The 18,326-nt window shown below is 43.8% G+C and overlaps 1 protein-coding gene and 1 pseudogene across 30 annotated transcripts in view; one reads left to right on the forward strand and one right to left on the reverse strand.

Moving 5' to 3' along the window:
• Nucleotides 1–18,326, reverse strand: part of Abcc1 (ATP binding cassette subfamily C member 1) — a 126,153-nt gene that overhangs the window by 82,230 nt on the left and 25,597 nt on the right. For 13 of the 29 annotated variants that reach the window (XM_087569725.1, XM_087569727.1, XM_087569722.1 and 10 more), the window contains exons 2-4: nucleotides 4,652–4,828; nucleotides 3,258–3,383; nucleotides 673–810 (exon numbers count right to left, since the gene is read on the reverse strand). The exons of 8 other annotated variants lie outside the window; for them this stretch is intronic. In XM_087569725.1, coding sequence (XP_087425851.1) covers nucleotides 673–810; nucleotides 3,258–3,383; nucleotides 4,652–4,828 — 441 coding nt within the window. Of the gene's footprint in view, nucleotides 1–672; nucleotides 811–3,257; nucleotides 3,384–4,651; nucleotides 4,829–18,326 lie in introns of those variants that run through there. 8 more of the 29 variants (XM_087569736.1, XM_087569734.1, XM_087569742.1 and 5 more) reach the window with 2 other exon arrangements.
• Nucleotides 13,191–14,046, forward strand: Rps3a-ps8 (ribosomal protein S3a, pseudogene 8; annotated as a pseudogene). The gene has a single exon (XR_015631378.1). The product of XR_015631378.1 is annotated as a ribosomal protein S3a, pseudogene 8 (transcript).

The following is an 18,326-nucleotide window of genomic DNA, read 5'->3' on the forward strand; positions in this document are numbered from 1 at the left end:
CCCATACATGTACAGCCACCCAATTAGACAAGATGGATGAAGCAAAGAAGTGCAGACCAACAGGAGCCGGATGTAGATCGCTCCTGAGAGACACAGCCAGAATACAGCAAATACAGAGGCGAATGCCAGCAGCAAACCACTGAACTGAGAATAGGTCCCCCGTTGAAGGAATCAGAGAAAGAACTGGAAGAGCTTGAAGGGGCTCGAGACCCCATATGTACAACAATGTCAAGCAACCAGAGCTTCCAGGGACTAAGCCACTACCTAAAGACTATACATGGACTGACTCTGGACTCTGACCCCATAGGTAGCAATGAATATCCTAGTAAGAGCACCAGTGGAAGGGGAAGCCCTGGGTCCTGCTAAGACTGAACCCCCAGTGAACTAGACTGGTGGGGGGAGGGCGGCAATGGGGGGAGGGTTGGGAGGGGAACACCCATAAGGAAGGAGAGGGGGGAGGGGGATGTTTGCCCGGAAACCGGGAAAGGGAATAACACTCGAAATGTATATAAGAAATACTCAAGTTAATAAAAAAAAATTTAAAAAAAAAAAAAAAAAAAAAAAAAAAAGAGATGTTCCTGGAAAAGCAGCAGAACCTATTTGGTCCCCAACCTGTGATTCCCATGGCAACACATGACCATACAAAATGGAGGAAGCATCTCTCCCGATTACCTTTTTTAAGGCAGAGATGATCTTAGATCTCAAGATGGCAAGGGCGCAGAGTAGGGCTACAAGCCAGAAAGTAAGCATTATCCCTGAGGACTGGACTCCTTTCCTTCGCTCAAACTGAATTAAAAAGGTGGCGAGCAGCTGGAAGGGAAAAGTATACAAGAGGTTAGAGAGGCAGGACTGCAGGGTCCCATGGTGTCTGAGTAAGCATGTCTCAGGGGTCCAAGAGCTGCCTGGAGAGGAGGCCTTAGCCCAGTCACAACAGTACCACAGCAGCTACCTAAAGAGCTGTAGTCATTTTCTAAAGGTATCTTTCTTTTTATTATCTGTGTGTATGTGTGACAGTGTGTAGTATATATGCACATGTCTGCATGGGTGCACTTGGGTGGAGTCCAGAGGATGATTCTGAGTATTCTGCTCTCTCACTCTCTGCCTTATTCTCTTGACACAGAACCTCTCATTTAATTTAGAGCTAGGTTGGTGACCAAGCTGCCTCTGCTTTCCAATTAAAGATATGTGTGGCACGCCAGACTTTTTACATGGGTGCTGGAGATCTGAACAGCTCTTAATGCTTATGCAGCAAGTGCTCTTAACGACTAAGCCGTCCTCCAGTCCCTGAGTCACGGGATTCCAGTAAGACCCGAACAGGGATGTGAGGAAAGCTCAGTTTAGAGGTGAGATCCAGCTTTGAGAGGAGACAATGCAGAGCAGACCCCACTCACTGTGAGGCTGCAGTGCCTTGGGGTCCTCTACCTCCTACTGGAACATCCTCTCTCATCTCCTCCTCTCCATGCCTGTCCCAGGCACTCAGGCCAAGCCTCCATTTCTTCCTTACCCTGAATGTTGGATCTGCAATGGTCAGTCCCTTCATCCTATTTACCCTTTGGGCTTCAGCTCCACTCTTCTTCCCTTCACTGAAGTTTCCTTAAGTACAAGCCCCAGATCCAAGTTCAGAGCTCCCTGCTCAGATCTCCACAGACCAGGACACACAGCTTTAGTCTTTTATAGAGACACCATTTGATCTCTTTGTGCTCAGCCAGGCCACACATTTTTATCTCACACATAGTCAGGGCAAGAATATGTTTGCTAAGTGCCCGCAAGGAATCGAGCCCAGCCAGAGAGCCAGAAAATAAGCCAAGAGCCATCACAGACATCAGAGCAGCATGGGAATGTGGCTCTACCATTTCCTGGCTTTGTGACCTTGGCCCACCTCCTTCACTTCTCTGGACTTCCACTCACTTAACTACAACATGAGAAGAATGTGCAAATACATGAACATAGGTCATTCAGGAGTTGGTCTTGTGCCTGACACCTGGTTAACACAGCCGTCAGCACCACCGTGTCTTCGTTGTCACCACCCCTCCCTCCTGAGCCTCCACTGTTCCTGACTTACAGCCTGTTCTTCCCTGTATATGTCCTTTCAGCTCCAACCCTTCAGATAAACTGATTCTCTGCCCTCAAGTCTGCTCTAAGCTTGCTCTTCCTCCTCTTCTTCCAGCTGCCAAGGTCTCCGCTCTCTAAAACCCTTCTGGGTTTCGCACAGGACCCAAGTGTGGCTCAGCTACCCATGACCTCATCCACAGTCCTGGGCCTCTCACCTGTAAGAGGAGACACATGGTGCCTGTCCCACTCTAAAATGACCTCGAGCTCAAGCACAATACCAAGAGTCCTACCAGACTCAAACACACTCACCGTCTATCTGTAAATTTAAAGTCACAGCTGTCTGTGTTGCTTACATGTAGGATCCTAGGGGCCATTTTTACATTATGTCCCTAAAGCCTTCTCGAGGACTCCCAGTCCACCACTCCTGAAAAACTCCTATAAATGACATTCTGTGAGCTGCACTTAAAGATGCAGGGAGCTGCAGGTCAGGGTAGGCAACACAGCTGCTGCTGACGGCTTCCCTAACATTAGAGATTCTGCATGTTTTGTTTTAGAGGTTTTAAGATGTTTTATTATTGTGTGTGTGCACACACGCCATAATGAACATTTGGAAGTCAGAGCACATAGATGGTTCCCTTCTCCCTCCTTTGCATGGGATTTATACCACTAGCATCTTTATCCTCTGAGCCATTTCTTCAGTATTGTGTATTGGTTTTAGGTTTAAGTTTTGTTCCTTTCAGATATTTTATTTTTATTTATTGGTATGTGTATGCGTCTATGTGTATACCAAATATATTCGAGTACCCGCAAGGTCTGAAGAGGATTCCCCTACAGCTTGCATTACAAAGGGTTGTGAGCCACTCAACGTACATGGTAGAACCAAATCTGAGTCCTCTGCAGGAACAGCAAGCACTTTTAGCCACTGAGCATCTCTCTAGCCCCTATTTCTTGGTTTTGTGAAACAAGGCTCCCATATAGCCCAGGCTGGCCTCAAGTTCACTATTACAGCCAGACTGGCCTTGCCCTCCACATCTCTCCAAGTGCTAGAATGAAAGCATGTGCCACCTGTTTGGCTCACAACGCAGCTTCTCTTTTATAGATGGAACTCATGACCTTGCTCATGCCAGGCAAACACTCTACCACTCAGCCACACCACAGCCCACGTCCTCCATTTCTTGCTGCCAGCCCCACCAGCCAACCCTCACCATGGTGATGCCTAGCAGTGTCGGGCTGACCAGTAGCACCGGGGCTAGGAGCATTCCCTGACTTCTTTCCCAGAAAGAGTAGAAGAGGTCTGCCCAGCAGATGATCCACAGAAAGAATCCTAAGGCCTGGAAGAAAAGGGACATCATGACATGTTTCAGCAGCAATCCTGGGATCTCTCTGAGTATCCCAAAAATGTCACCATGAGGACACCAGCTAACCTCCAAGGTTCTCAGATAAAGAGTCAGCTTCTTACCCTTTCTCTTTCTTCATGACAGGGCCTCACTATGGAGCCCAGGCTGGCTTTGAACTCCGGATTTTCCTGCCTTAGCCCCCCAGGTCCTAGGATGAGAGGTTTATTCCACCGTTCCCAGCTGTTTAATTCTCATACCCCTAGTACCTTGCTCAGAATCTGACCTCTAGTCACAACTCCAAGATGGTTCTATCCCTACCTGTCACTGGTGATACTTAATAAAAGAACAGTCCAATTTGAGGAAAGAAACACTAATGAATGATGGACAAGCCAGGCATAGTGATCTGAAACCCTAGAATGAAGGAAGGGGCAAAGGCAGGGGATCTCAGGCCAGCCTGGGTTCCAAAGTAGGAACCTGCCTCAAAGAAATAAAAATAAAGAATTAGAGAACACAAGGGCATGTCACCTCTTCACTGATGGCCAAATTAAAAAAAAAATGACCGAAATATGTACATATGGAGAAAGCAGAGACTAAGAAAGAAACAAATGACAAGAGTGGAAAGGCTGGCCAATAGGAGCCTCAGGCAGAGGGGCCAGCACAGGCTCTGGTATTATTCTTGCAGTTTCCCTATAACCTAAACTAATTTCAGGACCATAACCTTTTCAGCATGTTAATGTCATGTTTGTACTTGTGTGGGGAGACACACATGTGTGTAGGTACAGGTGCCCACTGAGGCACCTTTCACTCTACTCCTGACTCAGTGTCTCTTATTTGAGCCTGGGATCCCTTTCCAGATAGTCTGGCTAGCCAGCCTGCCCAGGGAATTTCTGTTTCCACCTCAATGTTCACAGGGATTCTGGTCCTCACATTGCGCAGTACTTTATCCAGTGAGCCATCCTCTTGGCCCTGAAAATACTTCCACAGTCAAAATAAATAAATACAAGGAAATTGCTTTAGTAAACAAAGAGCTTATGAGACTCCCCTGAGAAAGTTTCCATCTTCCCCAGTGTAAACATAGGGAAACTGAGGCAATGGAGGTTAAGGATTTCACTCAAATGTCCTGTGGCCTGAGTTTTGACCTATGCTTGCCTCCAAATTCCCAGCCTTGATCTAGCACATTCTTCTGTCTTCTTTACACAAGGCTAACCTGTGCTACACAAGTATCTGGATGCCCCACCCCAGAGGGACACCAGGTGACTTACAGTTTTGGCTTTGTTGAGGTGTGTCATCTGGATGTAGCCCCGGTCATGTCGAGAGAGATAGAGGAAGTAGAGGGGGAAACAGGACCAGAGGTAGAAACAAGGCACCCATGTGAGGACCGTATTCTGAAAGCACTTGGTAAAGTCAGGGTTGCTGGTGTGCCATGTGACATTCCAATCCTGGGAACACAAGCACATGCAAAGGGCGCTGTCACACAATGAAGGAACAGGGACTCACAGGATTCCAATCCTGCTGCTGTAGGTTCAAAGAAATAGATCATGATTCCTATATCCAGGGATCTCGCACAAGTATGCAAACTTCAAAGGGTCAGTGACCAGAGAGCTTGAACACCAAGTCACAGGAGCAAAGAAGAGGTGGTCTTAGGGCTGCTGCAAGTCCCCTGCTCACAAGATGGGGGAGGCTGTCACCTGAGGGGACCTTGATCCCTCGAACCTGAAGAACCTGGGCATCATACAGATCATTTGCATGCTTGCTTCATACACTAAAGACCCCAGACCTTTACCTTGATGGTTCAGCACACATAATGCCCAAATGCCAGTACTATGTGTGCATTCCGATGCTAGATGTTCACAGAAAATGGTACTGTCGGGAGCAGAGGTGATGGCTCAGTGGGTAAACACTTGTTGAGCAAGCATTAGGATCCGAGTTCAAGCCCAGAACCCACACTTAAAAAAAAAGTTTGGGCTGGAGAGATGGCTCAGCAGTTAAGAGCACTGACTGCTCTTTCAGAAGTCCTGAGTTCAATTCCCAGTAACCACATGGTAGCTCACAACCATCTGTAATGGGATCTGGTGCCCTCTTCTGGTGTGTCTGAAGAGAGGAGCAGTGTACTCATATATATTAAATATATACTATTTTTAAATCAAAGACATTTGATTTTTGAATGACAGTTAAAATGACAATTGAGGATGCCCTCTGGCTTCCACATGTATACATAAACATGTGAGCCACATATGTTTACACAGCATAACTTTTGCTGTTGTTGTTTGGGTTTTTTTGAGACAGGATTTCTTTCTGTAACATCCCTATTACCCTAGAATGTACTATGTAGACCAGGCTGACCTTGAACTCACAGAGATCCGCCTACCTCTGCCTCACAAGTGCTGGGATTAAAGATGTGCACCACCACACCTGGCAATACAACACAACTTCTAACATTTTACTGAGTGTGTGTGTGTGTGTGTGTGTGTGTGTGTGTGTGTGTGTGTGTGTGTGTGACAGCACCTTTATCCACTGAACCATCTTACTGAAGTCACAATTCTAATGTAATACATAAACCATTGGGCTGCATGTGATGGTCACACCTTTAATCCCAGTACTTGGGAGGCAGAGGCAAGTGAGCCTCTGTGAGCCTGAGACCAGCCTAGACAACATAGTTGAGTACCAGGATAGCCAGGAATACTAGTGAGACCCTGTCTAAAAAAATAATATAAAATGAAATAATAAAATGTCCTCTCCTTTAAGACTATGAATTCAGTCCTTTACCATCTCCTCTTTTTGATGGCAACACAGAGCGTGTTACTCAGTGCTTGGACCACTGGAGTAGCATTCAAACCCAGCTACTGGATCTGCACAATCCTCCCACGACAGCAGGCTGCTACTATATCCACATATCCCGCATGCCTACCCATCACGACCCTGTCTCCTACCTGTCTGTGTGTCTACGTCTTCACCTGTACAACCATCCATTACCTATCCAGGCACACAAAAATTTACCTACAACCCCTCTCTCTCTGGTACTTTCTGGTCCTTCACAGGCTCTCTCTCTGGCTCTCTCTGGCTCTTTCTCTGGCATTCTCGGGCTCTCTGGCTCTCTGGCTCTGGCTCTGGCTCACTATGTAGACCATGATAGCCTCAAACTCAAAGTGATTTGCCTGCCTCTGCTTCAGAATGCTGGGAATAAAGGCATGTGCAACCACACTGGCCTAGAGAAATCACTGACAAGATATGCCTAATTCTTGACATTTTCATTTCTTTTGGAGAGAGGGAGGGAAAGGGGAAGAAAGAGATAGGGTGAAAGGAAAAAAGAAGGAAGTGAGAAAGACGAGAGGGAGAGAAGGGGTTGAGAGAAAGGAAGAGAGAGAGAAACATGAGAGGTTTTGCCCTAAGCTGTTTCTAACCATTCCCAGTGCCCTGGTATTTTTTTTCGTCAACTTCCTGTTGCTACCTTGTCGTTGATACAGAAGACACCTGGTGCATCTGTAACAAAAACCCTGGGAATGTTCTGTGGTCCAATAGAAGGCAGTCCCCTGCTGTCATGCCCTGTTTTCCTCATTTGATTAAGAGTGCCCTTGTTCATGGAAACAACCACTATGTCAAACTACACATGGCAATCTTTAATTCCACCTCCCACTCCCTCACTCCATCCAACCTTGCAAATAAACAACACAGCATGACATAAAGAACCCAGCAGGTCCCGTATGGCAAGCATGCATCTGTCTGTGTAAGGTAATTTCTGGAATTCAAAGTGGCCAGTCATAGGTTTATTTAAAGTGTAGGCCAGCTGCTGGTACTAGCCTGCCACTCCAGCGTGGGAAATTGAGGCATGTTGTTGTAAAAATATAAAAAAAGTTTAAAAAGTATCACTGTCTTTTATCCCCATTAAGTCCAGCACTGCAGTGCCCCAAGGTATCTGCTGGATATCTTGCCAGAAGCACACATTCCAATTCCATGGCGGCCCAGTGTCTCATACTTTCCTACAGACAAACTGTCAAATAAAAGAACACACAACATAATAATCTTTGACCCAAATGGTAAGATAAAATTGCCCACCTAAACATACAAAGTCCAATACCATCCATCCCTTAAGAATATTAATAACAACCTGTAAATACACGGAGCAGAATCTTAAAGCCACCAGCCATGGCTTCTCTCTCTCTCCCTCCTCTCCTCCTCCCTTCCGTTTCTGTCTCCTCCTCTTCCTTCAAACTCTTCTCCCGCCCATCCTTCCTTCTCATCCAATGACAGGCCTCCTTCTATCCTGTTCCTTCCCTCACCTGTATTTTACAAATTCAATGGGGAGAAGGCTCTGGTGAAGTCACCTGAGTCCTGAGTAGTGACTAAGTGGCTGTCCTTGGGGCATCCAAATACAGATAACTCCCGGGCAAACCACAACAGAGGCAGAAGATTGAGAATTCATGACCTGCCTAGACTACAGAATGAGTTTAAGGCCAGGCTGGGCAACTTTGTGAAACTTGTCAGAAAATAAAAGTCAGGGCCATGAGATGGCTCAACAGGCAACGCCACTTGCCACTGAGCCTAAGGATCTGAGTTTGCTCTCCCCAGAACCTAGAGGCGGGAAGAACCCACTCCCACACACTGACCTTTACACTCACACACAGAAACTAAAATGTGTACAATAAAAGATGGAAAGAGAACTGGGGATGCAGCTTGGTGATGAAGTCCTTGACTACAGTGCACAAGGCCCTGGATTCTATTCCTGGTATAGGGAGGAGGGGTGTATAACAAAGACAAACAAAACCTTCAAAACAAGCTCCATGGGCTTACACAGAGCAGCCACCTCCCAAGCCCCAGGTATTCACAAGATTCTGAGTCTTGCAGTCCTACAGGGGCAGATCTCCCACCAAAGTTTAACTTCCTTTCTTTATGACAAATGAAGTAAACAAGGTAGTCCACTATTGAATACTTGAAGGAAGACTCAGACTCACATCCTTGTATCAATAGATGGCACAGGTGGACTGGGGAAATGGCTCAGGTGATAACTCAATTGCTTTCCTGTAGAACTCATTATAATCCATTTCCAGGATGAGGCACACTGAGAACGCATCCAAGAGCCACAGATAAGCAGGGGCACTAGGAACTCCACACTCAGGCCTCAGTATTCACTGACTTTGACACTCCCCGCCCTCACCTAGCAGGTAGCTGGTAATGGTTAAGTAAACTAACATCTAAACCCACCTCTTCCCTCTCCAGCACTATTCCCTATAGTGTGTGTTACTATATGTATATGTGAATGTGCACATGTGTGTATGGATGCCAAAGGTCACCTTCCTGGAGCTCACCAATTAGCATTCTCTTGTCTGCAACTCATCAGAACTGGGATTGCAAACTCCCACCAACACACTTGGCTTTTTACTTGGTTACCAGGGTTTGAACTCAAGTCCTCAAACTTACATAGCAAACACTTTACTGACTGAGCTATCTCTACTCCCATGGTTGGATGATTGGTTGGGTTGTTTTTTGTTTTTTTGTGTTTTGTTTTAGCAACAGTCCATGGTTTTCTTAGTCAGCAGCAGCCCAGATAGAGCCCTGGCTTTCAGACCAGATGAATGTGGACTCCAACTTAAGACCTTAACCTCATGTGATGTCCTATGAGCTTCAGCTGATTTTCAATATGTTGGTCAGAAAGATGAAAGGCCTGGAAGATTCTGGCAAGAACCAAGGAGGTAGTATACAGAAGAGCTTAATCCCACAGGGCTACTAAAAGCCACTGTCACCATAGCCACACACCACTGGTGCAGACAATGTCTAAGGAGCAGGAAAGGCTCAGGCTAGAGATTAGCTCCTGCACAAGGCATATCAGCTGAAATGCCTTCAGGAAAGAAAGAGAGGTACAGAAGAGAGCATTTCCCTGAAGAAGGGGAAATGCAAAGATGTATGCCTTGCCTCAGAGATGTGCCAGAAGGGGCAGGAAGGGACTTCCAAAGGGAAAACTGGGAACATGAACCTACAGCCAGGGAGAGCCAGCCGTCTCAGCAGCCATCTCTCCTCACAGCCCACAGTGGCCCTGAGCACAGCTGGGACAAGATGTGGAGCCTCTCAATATTTGCTTCATCCAGCCTCAACATCAGCTACTATAGAAGGCAAGAACTGTGGCTGCCACTTCTAGGCTTCTAGGCCTGTGCAAAGGATTCACTGTCACCAACCCAAGACTCCAATCACCTGGTCTTCCTTCCCCAGGGCTCTCTCTTAACCAGAGATCCTCAGAACTCAAACCTGATTTAGCTCAGAACTCTCCAGGGACCTGACTGCCCTGACACAAACCCAGCTGGAGATAGGTCTATGTGACCCAGGCTACTGAATGAACACTCTATTCCACCATCAAGTTGATCACCCTGCAATGTGTGTCCCCTTGCATTCAACCCAGCCCTAAGAATTTATGTGCCTATAAAATTCTGTCATGCAGGGTTCTTTTGGTTTTTTTGAGACAGGTATCTTTATCAGTACACTCTCATATTTTTCTTTTCTCTTCTCTCTCTTAACCAGGGACAGGGGAGGCACCAAGCAAACGGAGAGAAAAGCACCTTAAGCAAATCCCAGAAGGAAATAAAACAGACAGAACCTGGGAATGTGGTTCAGGTAAAAGTTCAAGTCTGAATTATTTAAGCCTCTTTTTTTTCAAAAAAAAAAAAAAAAGAGGAAGAGGAAATAAAAATCCATCTATAGAATGTATAGAATGGAAAATCCCGTAGGGAAGATGGCAGACCACCCAGGAGTGCAGACATTCTAAGGCCGCAGGACAGATTGTCACCTCTGCACACCTTGGCCCACATCCCTGGTCCAAGGGGAAACTGAACAGTGACTCTGGATACAGGGATATAGGAACAGACAGCCACTGGCACCTACAGTTCTGCTCTGCCCCCAGTACTGAACAGAACTGGCCAAACAGCTCCCTGCAACCAAATCCCCTGGGGAAGAGAGCTAGACCCTCAGAACTGTGGATACTCCTGAGAAGTATCCTGAGAATACCCTCTGCCCACAGTCCAAACCCAAGAGAGAATCACATAATGCCAACTGTGCCTGCGGGGTGCAAGGACCTACAGGAGCAATCAGGGGCAGGACCCTTCGATTCCTGCCTGTCCCTAGAGCTGGAAGACAGTCTCCAGGAGCGCCGACACACCAGAAGTCAGAGCACCTGTTCTCAGGAAAGACTGAAAGGAAACAGGGAAACAGTTCTACAGGAGTGCTGACACAGAGGCCTACAGCAGGGTCAAGTCACTCCCAGAAACAGCAAGACGAGCAAACACCAGAGACAACCCAATGGCTAGAGGCAAGCGCAGGAACCTAAGCAACATAAACCAAGACTGCTTGGCATCATCAGAGCCCAGTTCTCTAACCAAAGAAAATACCAAATATCCAAACACACCAGAAAAGAAAGATTTAGATTTAAAATCACATTTTTCAATAATGATGGAGGACTTTAAGAAAGACATGAAGAATTCCCTTAGAGAAATGCAAGAAAACAAAAGTAAACAAGTAGAAGCCCTTAGAGAGGAAACATAAAAATCCCTGACAGAATTACAGGAAAACACAACCAAACAGGTGAAGGAATTGAAAATGGAAATAGAAACAACAAAGAAAGCACAAAGGGAGACAACCCTGGATATAGAAAACCAAAAGAAGAGACAAGGAGCCGTAAATACAAGCATCACCAACAGAATACAAGAGATAGAAGAGAGAATCTCAAGGGCAGAAGATTTCATAGAAAACATCGACACAACTGTCAAAGATAATATAAAATGCAAAAAGCTCCTAAAGCAAAACATAGAGGAAATCCAGGACACAATGAGAAGATCAAACCTAAGAATAACAGGTATAGAAGAAAGTGAAGATTCCCAACTTAAAGGGCCAGTAAATATATTCAACAAAACTATAGAAGAGGGGCTGGGGATTTAGTTCAGTGGTAGAGCGCTTTCCTAGGAAGCGCAAGGCCCTGGGTTCGGTCCCCAGCTCCGAAAAAAAAAGAACCCAAAAAAAAAAACTATAGAAGAAACCTTCCCTAACCTAAAGAAAGAGATGCCCATAAATATACAAGAAGCCTACAGAAGTCCAAATAGATTGGACCAGAAGAGAAATTCTAATAGTTAAAACACCAAATGCAAAACACAAAGAATATTAAAAGCAGTAAGGGAAAAAGGTCAAGTGACATATAAAGGTAGACCTATAAGAATTACACCAGACTTCTCACCAGAGACTATGAAAGTCAGAAGAGGGGTTGGGGATTTAGCTCAGTGGTAGAGCACTTGCCTAGCAAGCGCAAGGCCCTGGGTTCGGTCCCCAGCTCCGGAAAAAAAAAAAAAAAAAGAGTCAGAAGATCCTGGACAGATGTCATACAGACCCTAAGAGAACACAAATGCCAGTCCAAGTTACTGTATCCAGCAAAACTCTCAATTAACATTGATTGAGAAACCAAGATATTCCATGACAAAACCAGATTTACACAATATCTTTCAACACATATAGCCCTACAAAGGATAAGAGATGGAAAACTCCAAAACAAGGAGAGAAACTACACCAAACAGAAAGCAAGAATATAATTTCCTTGCAATGAAACCAAAAGAGAGACAAACACAATTCCACCTCAAACAATGAAAATAAGAAGCAAAAAATCACTATTCCTTAATATCTCTCAACATCAACAGACTCAATTCCCCAATAAAAAGACATAGACTAACAAAATGGATACGTAAAGAGGACCCAGCATTTTGCTGCATGCAGGAAACACACCTCAAAGACAAAGACAGACACTACCTCAGAGTAAATGGCTGGAAAACAACTTTCCATGCAAATGGCCCGAAGAAACAAGCTGGAGTTGCCATTCTAATGTCAAATAAAATTGACTTTCAACCAAAAGTCATTTAAAAAGATAAGGAAGGACACTTCATATACATCAAAGGAAAAATCCACCAAGATGAACTCTCAATCCTAAATATCTATGCTCCAAATGCAAGGGCACCTACATTCATAAAAGAAACCTTACTAAAGCACACATTGCACATCACATGATAATAGTAGGAGATTTCAACACCCCACTCTCATCACTAGACAGATCAGGGGAACAGAAATTGAACAGAGACATGGAGAAACTAACAGAAGTTATGAACCAAATGGATTTAACAGATATTTATATAACACCCCACCCTAAAACAAAAGGATATACCTTCTTCTCAGCACCTCATGGACCCTTCTCCAAAACTGACCATATAATCGGTCACAAAACAGGACTCAACGGATACAGGAAGATAGAAATAATGCCATGCATCCTATCAGAACACCAGGCACTAAGACTGGTCTTAAATAACAACAAAAATGACAGAAAGTCCACATATATATGGAAGTTGAACAATGCTCTACTCAAAGACAACTTGGTCAAGGCAGAAATAAAGAAATTAAAGACTTCTTAAGATTTAATGATAATATACGTACACATTCCCAAACCTATGGGACACAATTAAAGCGGTACTAAGAGGAAAACTCAGAGCTCTGAGTATGTGCAAAAAGGAACAGGAGAGAGCATATGTCAGCAGCTTGACAGCATACCAAAAAGCTCCAGAACAAAAAGAAATAAATAAACCCAAGAGGAGTAGAAGGCAGGAAATAGTCAAATTCAGGGATGAAATCAACCAAGTAGAAATGAAAATGACTATACAAAGAATCAACAAAACCAGGAGCTAGTTCTTTGAGAAAATCAACAAGATAGATAAACCCTTAGCCAGACTAACCAGAGGGCACTGAGAGTGTGTCCAAATTAACAAAATCAGAAATGAAAAGGGAGACATACCTTTTGGCTCTCAGAGCAGCACCATGGCGGTCGGGAAGAACTAGCGCCTGACGAAAGGTGGCAAAAAGGGGGCCAAGAAGAAAGTGGTTGATCCATTTTCTAAGAAAGACTGGTATGATGTGAAAGCTCCAGCAATGTTCAATATTAGGAACATCGGGAAAACACTAGTTACAAGGACTCAAGGAACCAAAATTGCATCTGATGGCCTCAAGGGTCGTGTGTTTGAAGTGTGTCTTGCAGATCTACAGAATGATGAAGTTGCATTTAGAAAGTTCAAGCTAATTACTGAGGATGTTCAGGGCAAAAACTGTCTGACTAACTTCCATGGCATGGATCTTACCCGGGACAAAATGTGCTCCATGGTCAAAAAGTGGCAGACCATGATTGAAGCTCATGTTGATGTGAAGACGACCGATGGGTATTTGCTCCGACTTTTCTGTGTTGGTTTCACTAAAAAACGTAACAACCAGATTAGAAAGACATCCTATGCGCAGCACCAGCAGGTCTGCCAGATCCGCAAGAAGATGATGGAGATCATGACCTGAGAAGTGCAGACAAATGACTTGAAGGAAGTAGTTAATAAACTGATTCCAGACAGCATTGGGAAAGACATAGAGAAGGCTTGCCAGTCCATCTATCCTCTCCATGATGTTTTTGTTAGGAAAGTCAAAATGCTGAAGAAACCCAAGTTTGAATTGGGAAAACTCATGGAGCTCCATGGTGAAGGCGGTAGTTCTGGCAAAACAACTGGTGATGAGACAGGTGCTAAGGTTGAACGAGCTGATGGCTATGAACCACCAGTCCAAGAATCCGTTTAAAATCCAGATTTTTAATAGCGACAAATAAAAAGTCCTATTTGTGATGGAAAAAAAAAAAAGGGAGACATAACAACAGAATCAGAGGAAATTCAAAAACTCATCAGATCCTACTACAAAAGCCTATATTTAACAAAACTGGAAAACCTGGAGGAAATGGACAATTTCCTAGACAGATACCAGGTACCAAAGTTAAATCAGGAACAAACAAACCATCTAAACAACCCCATAACTCCTAAAGAAATAGAAGCATTAAAAGTCTCCCAACCAAAAAGAGCCCAGGTCCATATGGATTCAGTGCACAATTCTATCAGACCTTCATAGAAGACTTCATACCAATACTGTCCAAACTATTCCACAACATTGAAACCGAATTCCTTCTGTGAAGCCACAATTATGCTTAAAACTAAATCGCAAAAAGACCCAACAAAGAAAGAGAACTTCAGACCATGTTCCCTTATGAATACTGATGCAAAAATACTCAATAAAATTCTTGCAAACTGAATCCAAGAACACATCAAAATGATCATCCATCATGATCAAGTAGGCTTCATCCCGGGGATGCAGGGATGGATACTAAAATTCATCAATGTAATCCACTATATAAACAAACTCAAAGATAAGAACCACATGATCATTTCATTAGATGCTGAGAAAGCATTTGACAAAATTCAATACCCCTTAATAATAAAAGGCCTGGAAAGATCAAGAATTCAAGGCCCATATCTAAACATAGTAAAAGCAAACCAGTAGCTAATGTCAAACTAAATGGAGAGAAAACTTGAAGCAATCCCACTAAAATCAAGGACTAGACAAGGCTGCCCACTCTCTCCCTACTTATTCAATATACTACATGATGTCCTAGCCAGAGCAATCAGACAGTGAAAGGAAGTCAAAGGGATACAAATTGGAAGGGAAGAAATCAAAATATCACTATTTGCAGATGACATGATAGTGTACTTAAGTGACCCCAAAAACCACCACCAGACCACCAGAGAACTACTTAACCTGATAAACAACTTTAGCAAAGTGTGAGGGTATAAAATTAACTCAAACAAATCAGTAGCCTTCCTCTATCAAAGGATAAACAGGTTAAGAAAGAAATTAAGGAAATGACACCCTTCACAATAGTCCCCCCAAGTAATATAAAAATATCTTGGTGTGACTTTAACCAAGCAAGTGAAAGATCTGTATGACAAGAACTTCAAGTCTCTGAAGAAAGAAATTGAGGAAGATCTCAGCAAATGGAAAGATATTCCATGCTCATGGATTGGCAGGATTAATATAGTAAAGATGGCCATTTTGCCAAAAGCAATCTACAGATTCAATGCAATCCCCATCAAAATTCCTACTCAATTCTTTACAGAGATAGAAAGAGCAATCTGGAAATTCATTTGGAATAACAAAAAACCCAGGATAGCGAAAACTATACTCCACAATAAAAAAACTTATGAGGGAATCACCATCCCTGACTTCAAGCAGTATTACAGAACAACAGTCATAAAAACTGTATGGTATTGGTACAGAGACAGGCAGATAGATCAGTGGAACAGAATTGTAAAATAGTCACTTGATCTTTGACAAAGGAGCTAAAACCATCTAATGGAAGAAAGATAGCATTTTCAACAAATGGTGCTGGTTCAACTGGAGGTCAGCATGTGGAAGAATGCAAATCGATCCATTCATATCACCATGTACAAAGCTTAAGTCCAAGTGGATCAAGGACTTCCAAATCAAACCAGATACACTCAAACTAATAGAAGAAAAAGTGGGGAAGAATTTCAAACACATGGGCACTGGGGAAAATTTCCTGAACAAAACACCAAAGGCTCATCCTCTAAGATCAAGAATCGACAAATGGGACCTCATAAAAATGTAAAGCTTTTGTAAAGCAAAAGACACTGTCATTAGGACAAAACGGCAACCAACAGATTGGGAAAAGATCTTTACCAATTCTACATCTGATAGAGGGTTAATATCCAAAATATACAAAGAACTCAAGAAGTTAAGACTCCAGAGAGCCAAATAACCCCATTAAAAATGGGGTTCCGAGCTAAACAAAGAATTTTCAGCTGAGGAATATTGAATGGCCAAAAAGCACCTAAAGAAATGTTCAGGGGTTGGGGATTTAGCTCAGTGGTAGAGCGCTTGCCTAGGAAGCGCAAAGCCCTGGGTTCAGTCCCCAGCTCCGAAAAAAAGAACCAAAAAAAAAAAAAAAATGGGGTTCAGAGCTAAACAAAGAATTCACAGCTGAGGAATGCCTAATGGCTGAGAAACACCTAAAGAAATGTTCAACATCCTTAGTCATCAGGGAAATGCAAATCAAAACAACCCTGAAATTCCACCTCATACCAATCAGAATGGCTAAGATAAAAAACTCAGGTGACAGCAGATACTGGCGAGGATATGGAAAAAGAGGAACACTTCTCCATTGTTGGTGGGATTGCAAACTGGTACAACCATTCTGGAAATCAGTCTGGAGGTTCCTCAGAAAATTTGACATTCCACTACCAGAGGACTCAGCTATACCTCTCTTGGGCAAATACCCAAAAGATGGTCCAACATAAAACAAAGACACATGGTCCACTATGTTCATAGCAGTCTTATTTATAATAGCCAGAAGCTGGAAAGAATCTAGATGCCCTTCAACAGAGGAATGGATTCAAAAAATGTGGTACAAAAACAATGACTTCATGAAATTCATAGGCAAATGGAATGAACTAGAAAATATCATCCTGAGTGAGGTTACTCAATCACAGAAAAACACATTTGGTATGCACTCACTGATAAAAGGATATTAGCCAAAAAGCTTGAATTACCCAAGATGCGATCCACAAACCACAGGAAGCTCAAGAAGAAAGAACACCAAAATGCGGATGCTCCCACTTCTTCTCCTTAAAAGGGGGAAAAATATTCATAGGAGGGGATATGGAAGCAAAGTTTAGAGCAGCAACTCAAGGAATGGCCATTCAGAGCCTGACCCACATGTGGCCCATACATATATAGCTACCAAAACAAGATGAGATTGATGAAGCTAGAAAATGCATGCTGAAAGGGACTGGATATAGAGCTCTCCTGAGAGACACATCCCAAGCATGTCCAATACAGAGGTCAATACTAGCAGCAAACCACTGAACTGAGAATAGGACCCCCTTGGGGGGCATTAGAGGAATTATTGAAAGAGTTGAAGGAGCTTGCAACCCCATAAGAACAGCAATGCCGGGGTTGGGGATTTAGCTCAGTGGTAGAGCGCTAGGCTAGCAAGCGCAAGGCCCTGGGTTCGGTCCCCAGCTCCGAAGGAAAAAGAAAGAAAGAAAGAAAGAAAGAAAGAAAGAAAGAAAGAAAGAAAGAAAGAAAGAAAGGAAGGAAGGAAGGAAGGAAGGAAGGAAGGAAGGAAGGAAGGAAGGAAGGAAGAAAGGAAGGAAGAAAGGAAGGAAGAAAGAAGGAAAGAACAACAATGCCTACCAACCAGAGTTTCCAGGGACTAAACCACTACATGGACTGACCCAGGGCTCCAACTGCATATGTAGCAGAGAATAGCCTTGTTGGGGCACCAGTGGAAGGGGAAGCCCTTGGTCCTGCCAATGTTGGACTCAGTGCAGGGCAGTATGGGGGTGGAGGAGCAATAAGGGGGATGTATAGGGGGGAATACCTGTATGGGGGGAGGGAGAGGGGAGGGAATGGGGGCTTTTGAACAGGAAACCGGGAAGGGGAATAAAGTTTGAAATGTAATTAAAGAAATATATCTAATAAATTTTTTTTTAAATAATGTATAGAATGAATAAACCATGCCTTTACTGATGTGGCTGCTTGTCAGGTTCTGCTCTAAGTACCTGAGACCACATTAGACCTTTTCTAGACAGAGGCCATGGTGTAAGAGGTGAGTCTCAGAAGATCTGCCTACCTAAACACTCCACCCTCCCTGTATTAGGATTACAGGTGTGCACCACCATGTTTGGCTACTAATGTCACACCCAAATCCTCAAAAACCCAGTCAGGTAAACAAGGTATAATCGTAAAAACCATTTTTATGAATGGAACATGCTGGTACATGCCTTTAATTTCAGATGCTACAAAGCAACGACAGGAAGATGGCCCTGAGTTTGAGGCCAATGTGGTTACGGAATGAAACCTTGTCTTCCCCTAAGACCCATTTTCAGGGGACAAAAATTGAGACCCAAGCATATAACATGCAGGCAAATATCCAGTCAGAAGCCTGAAGGCATATATGTGTGTCTAGACATAGAAACATCTGTGTTGTTTATCAGTTATGTGTACTACTATCCCATTTAAAGTCAGTATGAGCTGGAGAGGGTTGGT

This window comes from Rattus norvegicus, chromosome 10 (assembly GCF_021556685.1).
Source record: "Rattus norvegicus strain SHRSP/BbbUtx chromosome 10, alternate assembly SHRSP_T2T, whole genome shotgun sequence".
Classification (NCBI taxonomy): Eukaryota; Metazoa; Chordata; class Mammalia; order Rodentia; family Muridae; genus Rattus; species Rattus norvegicus.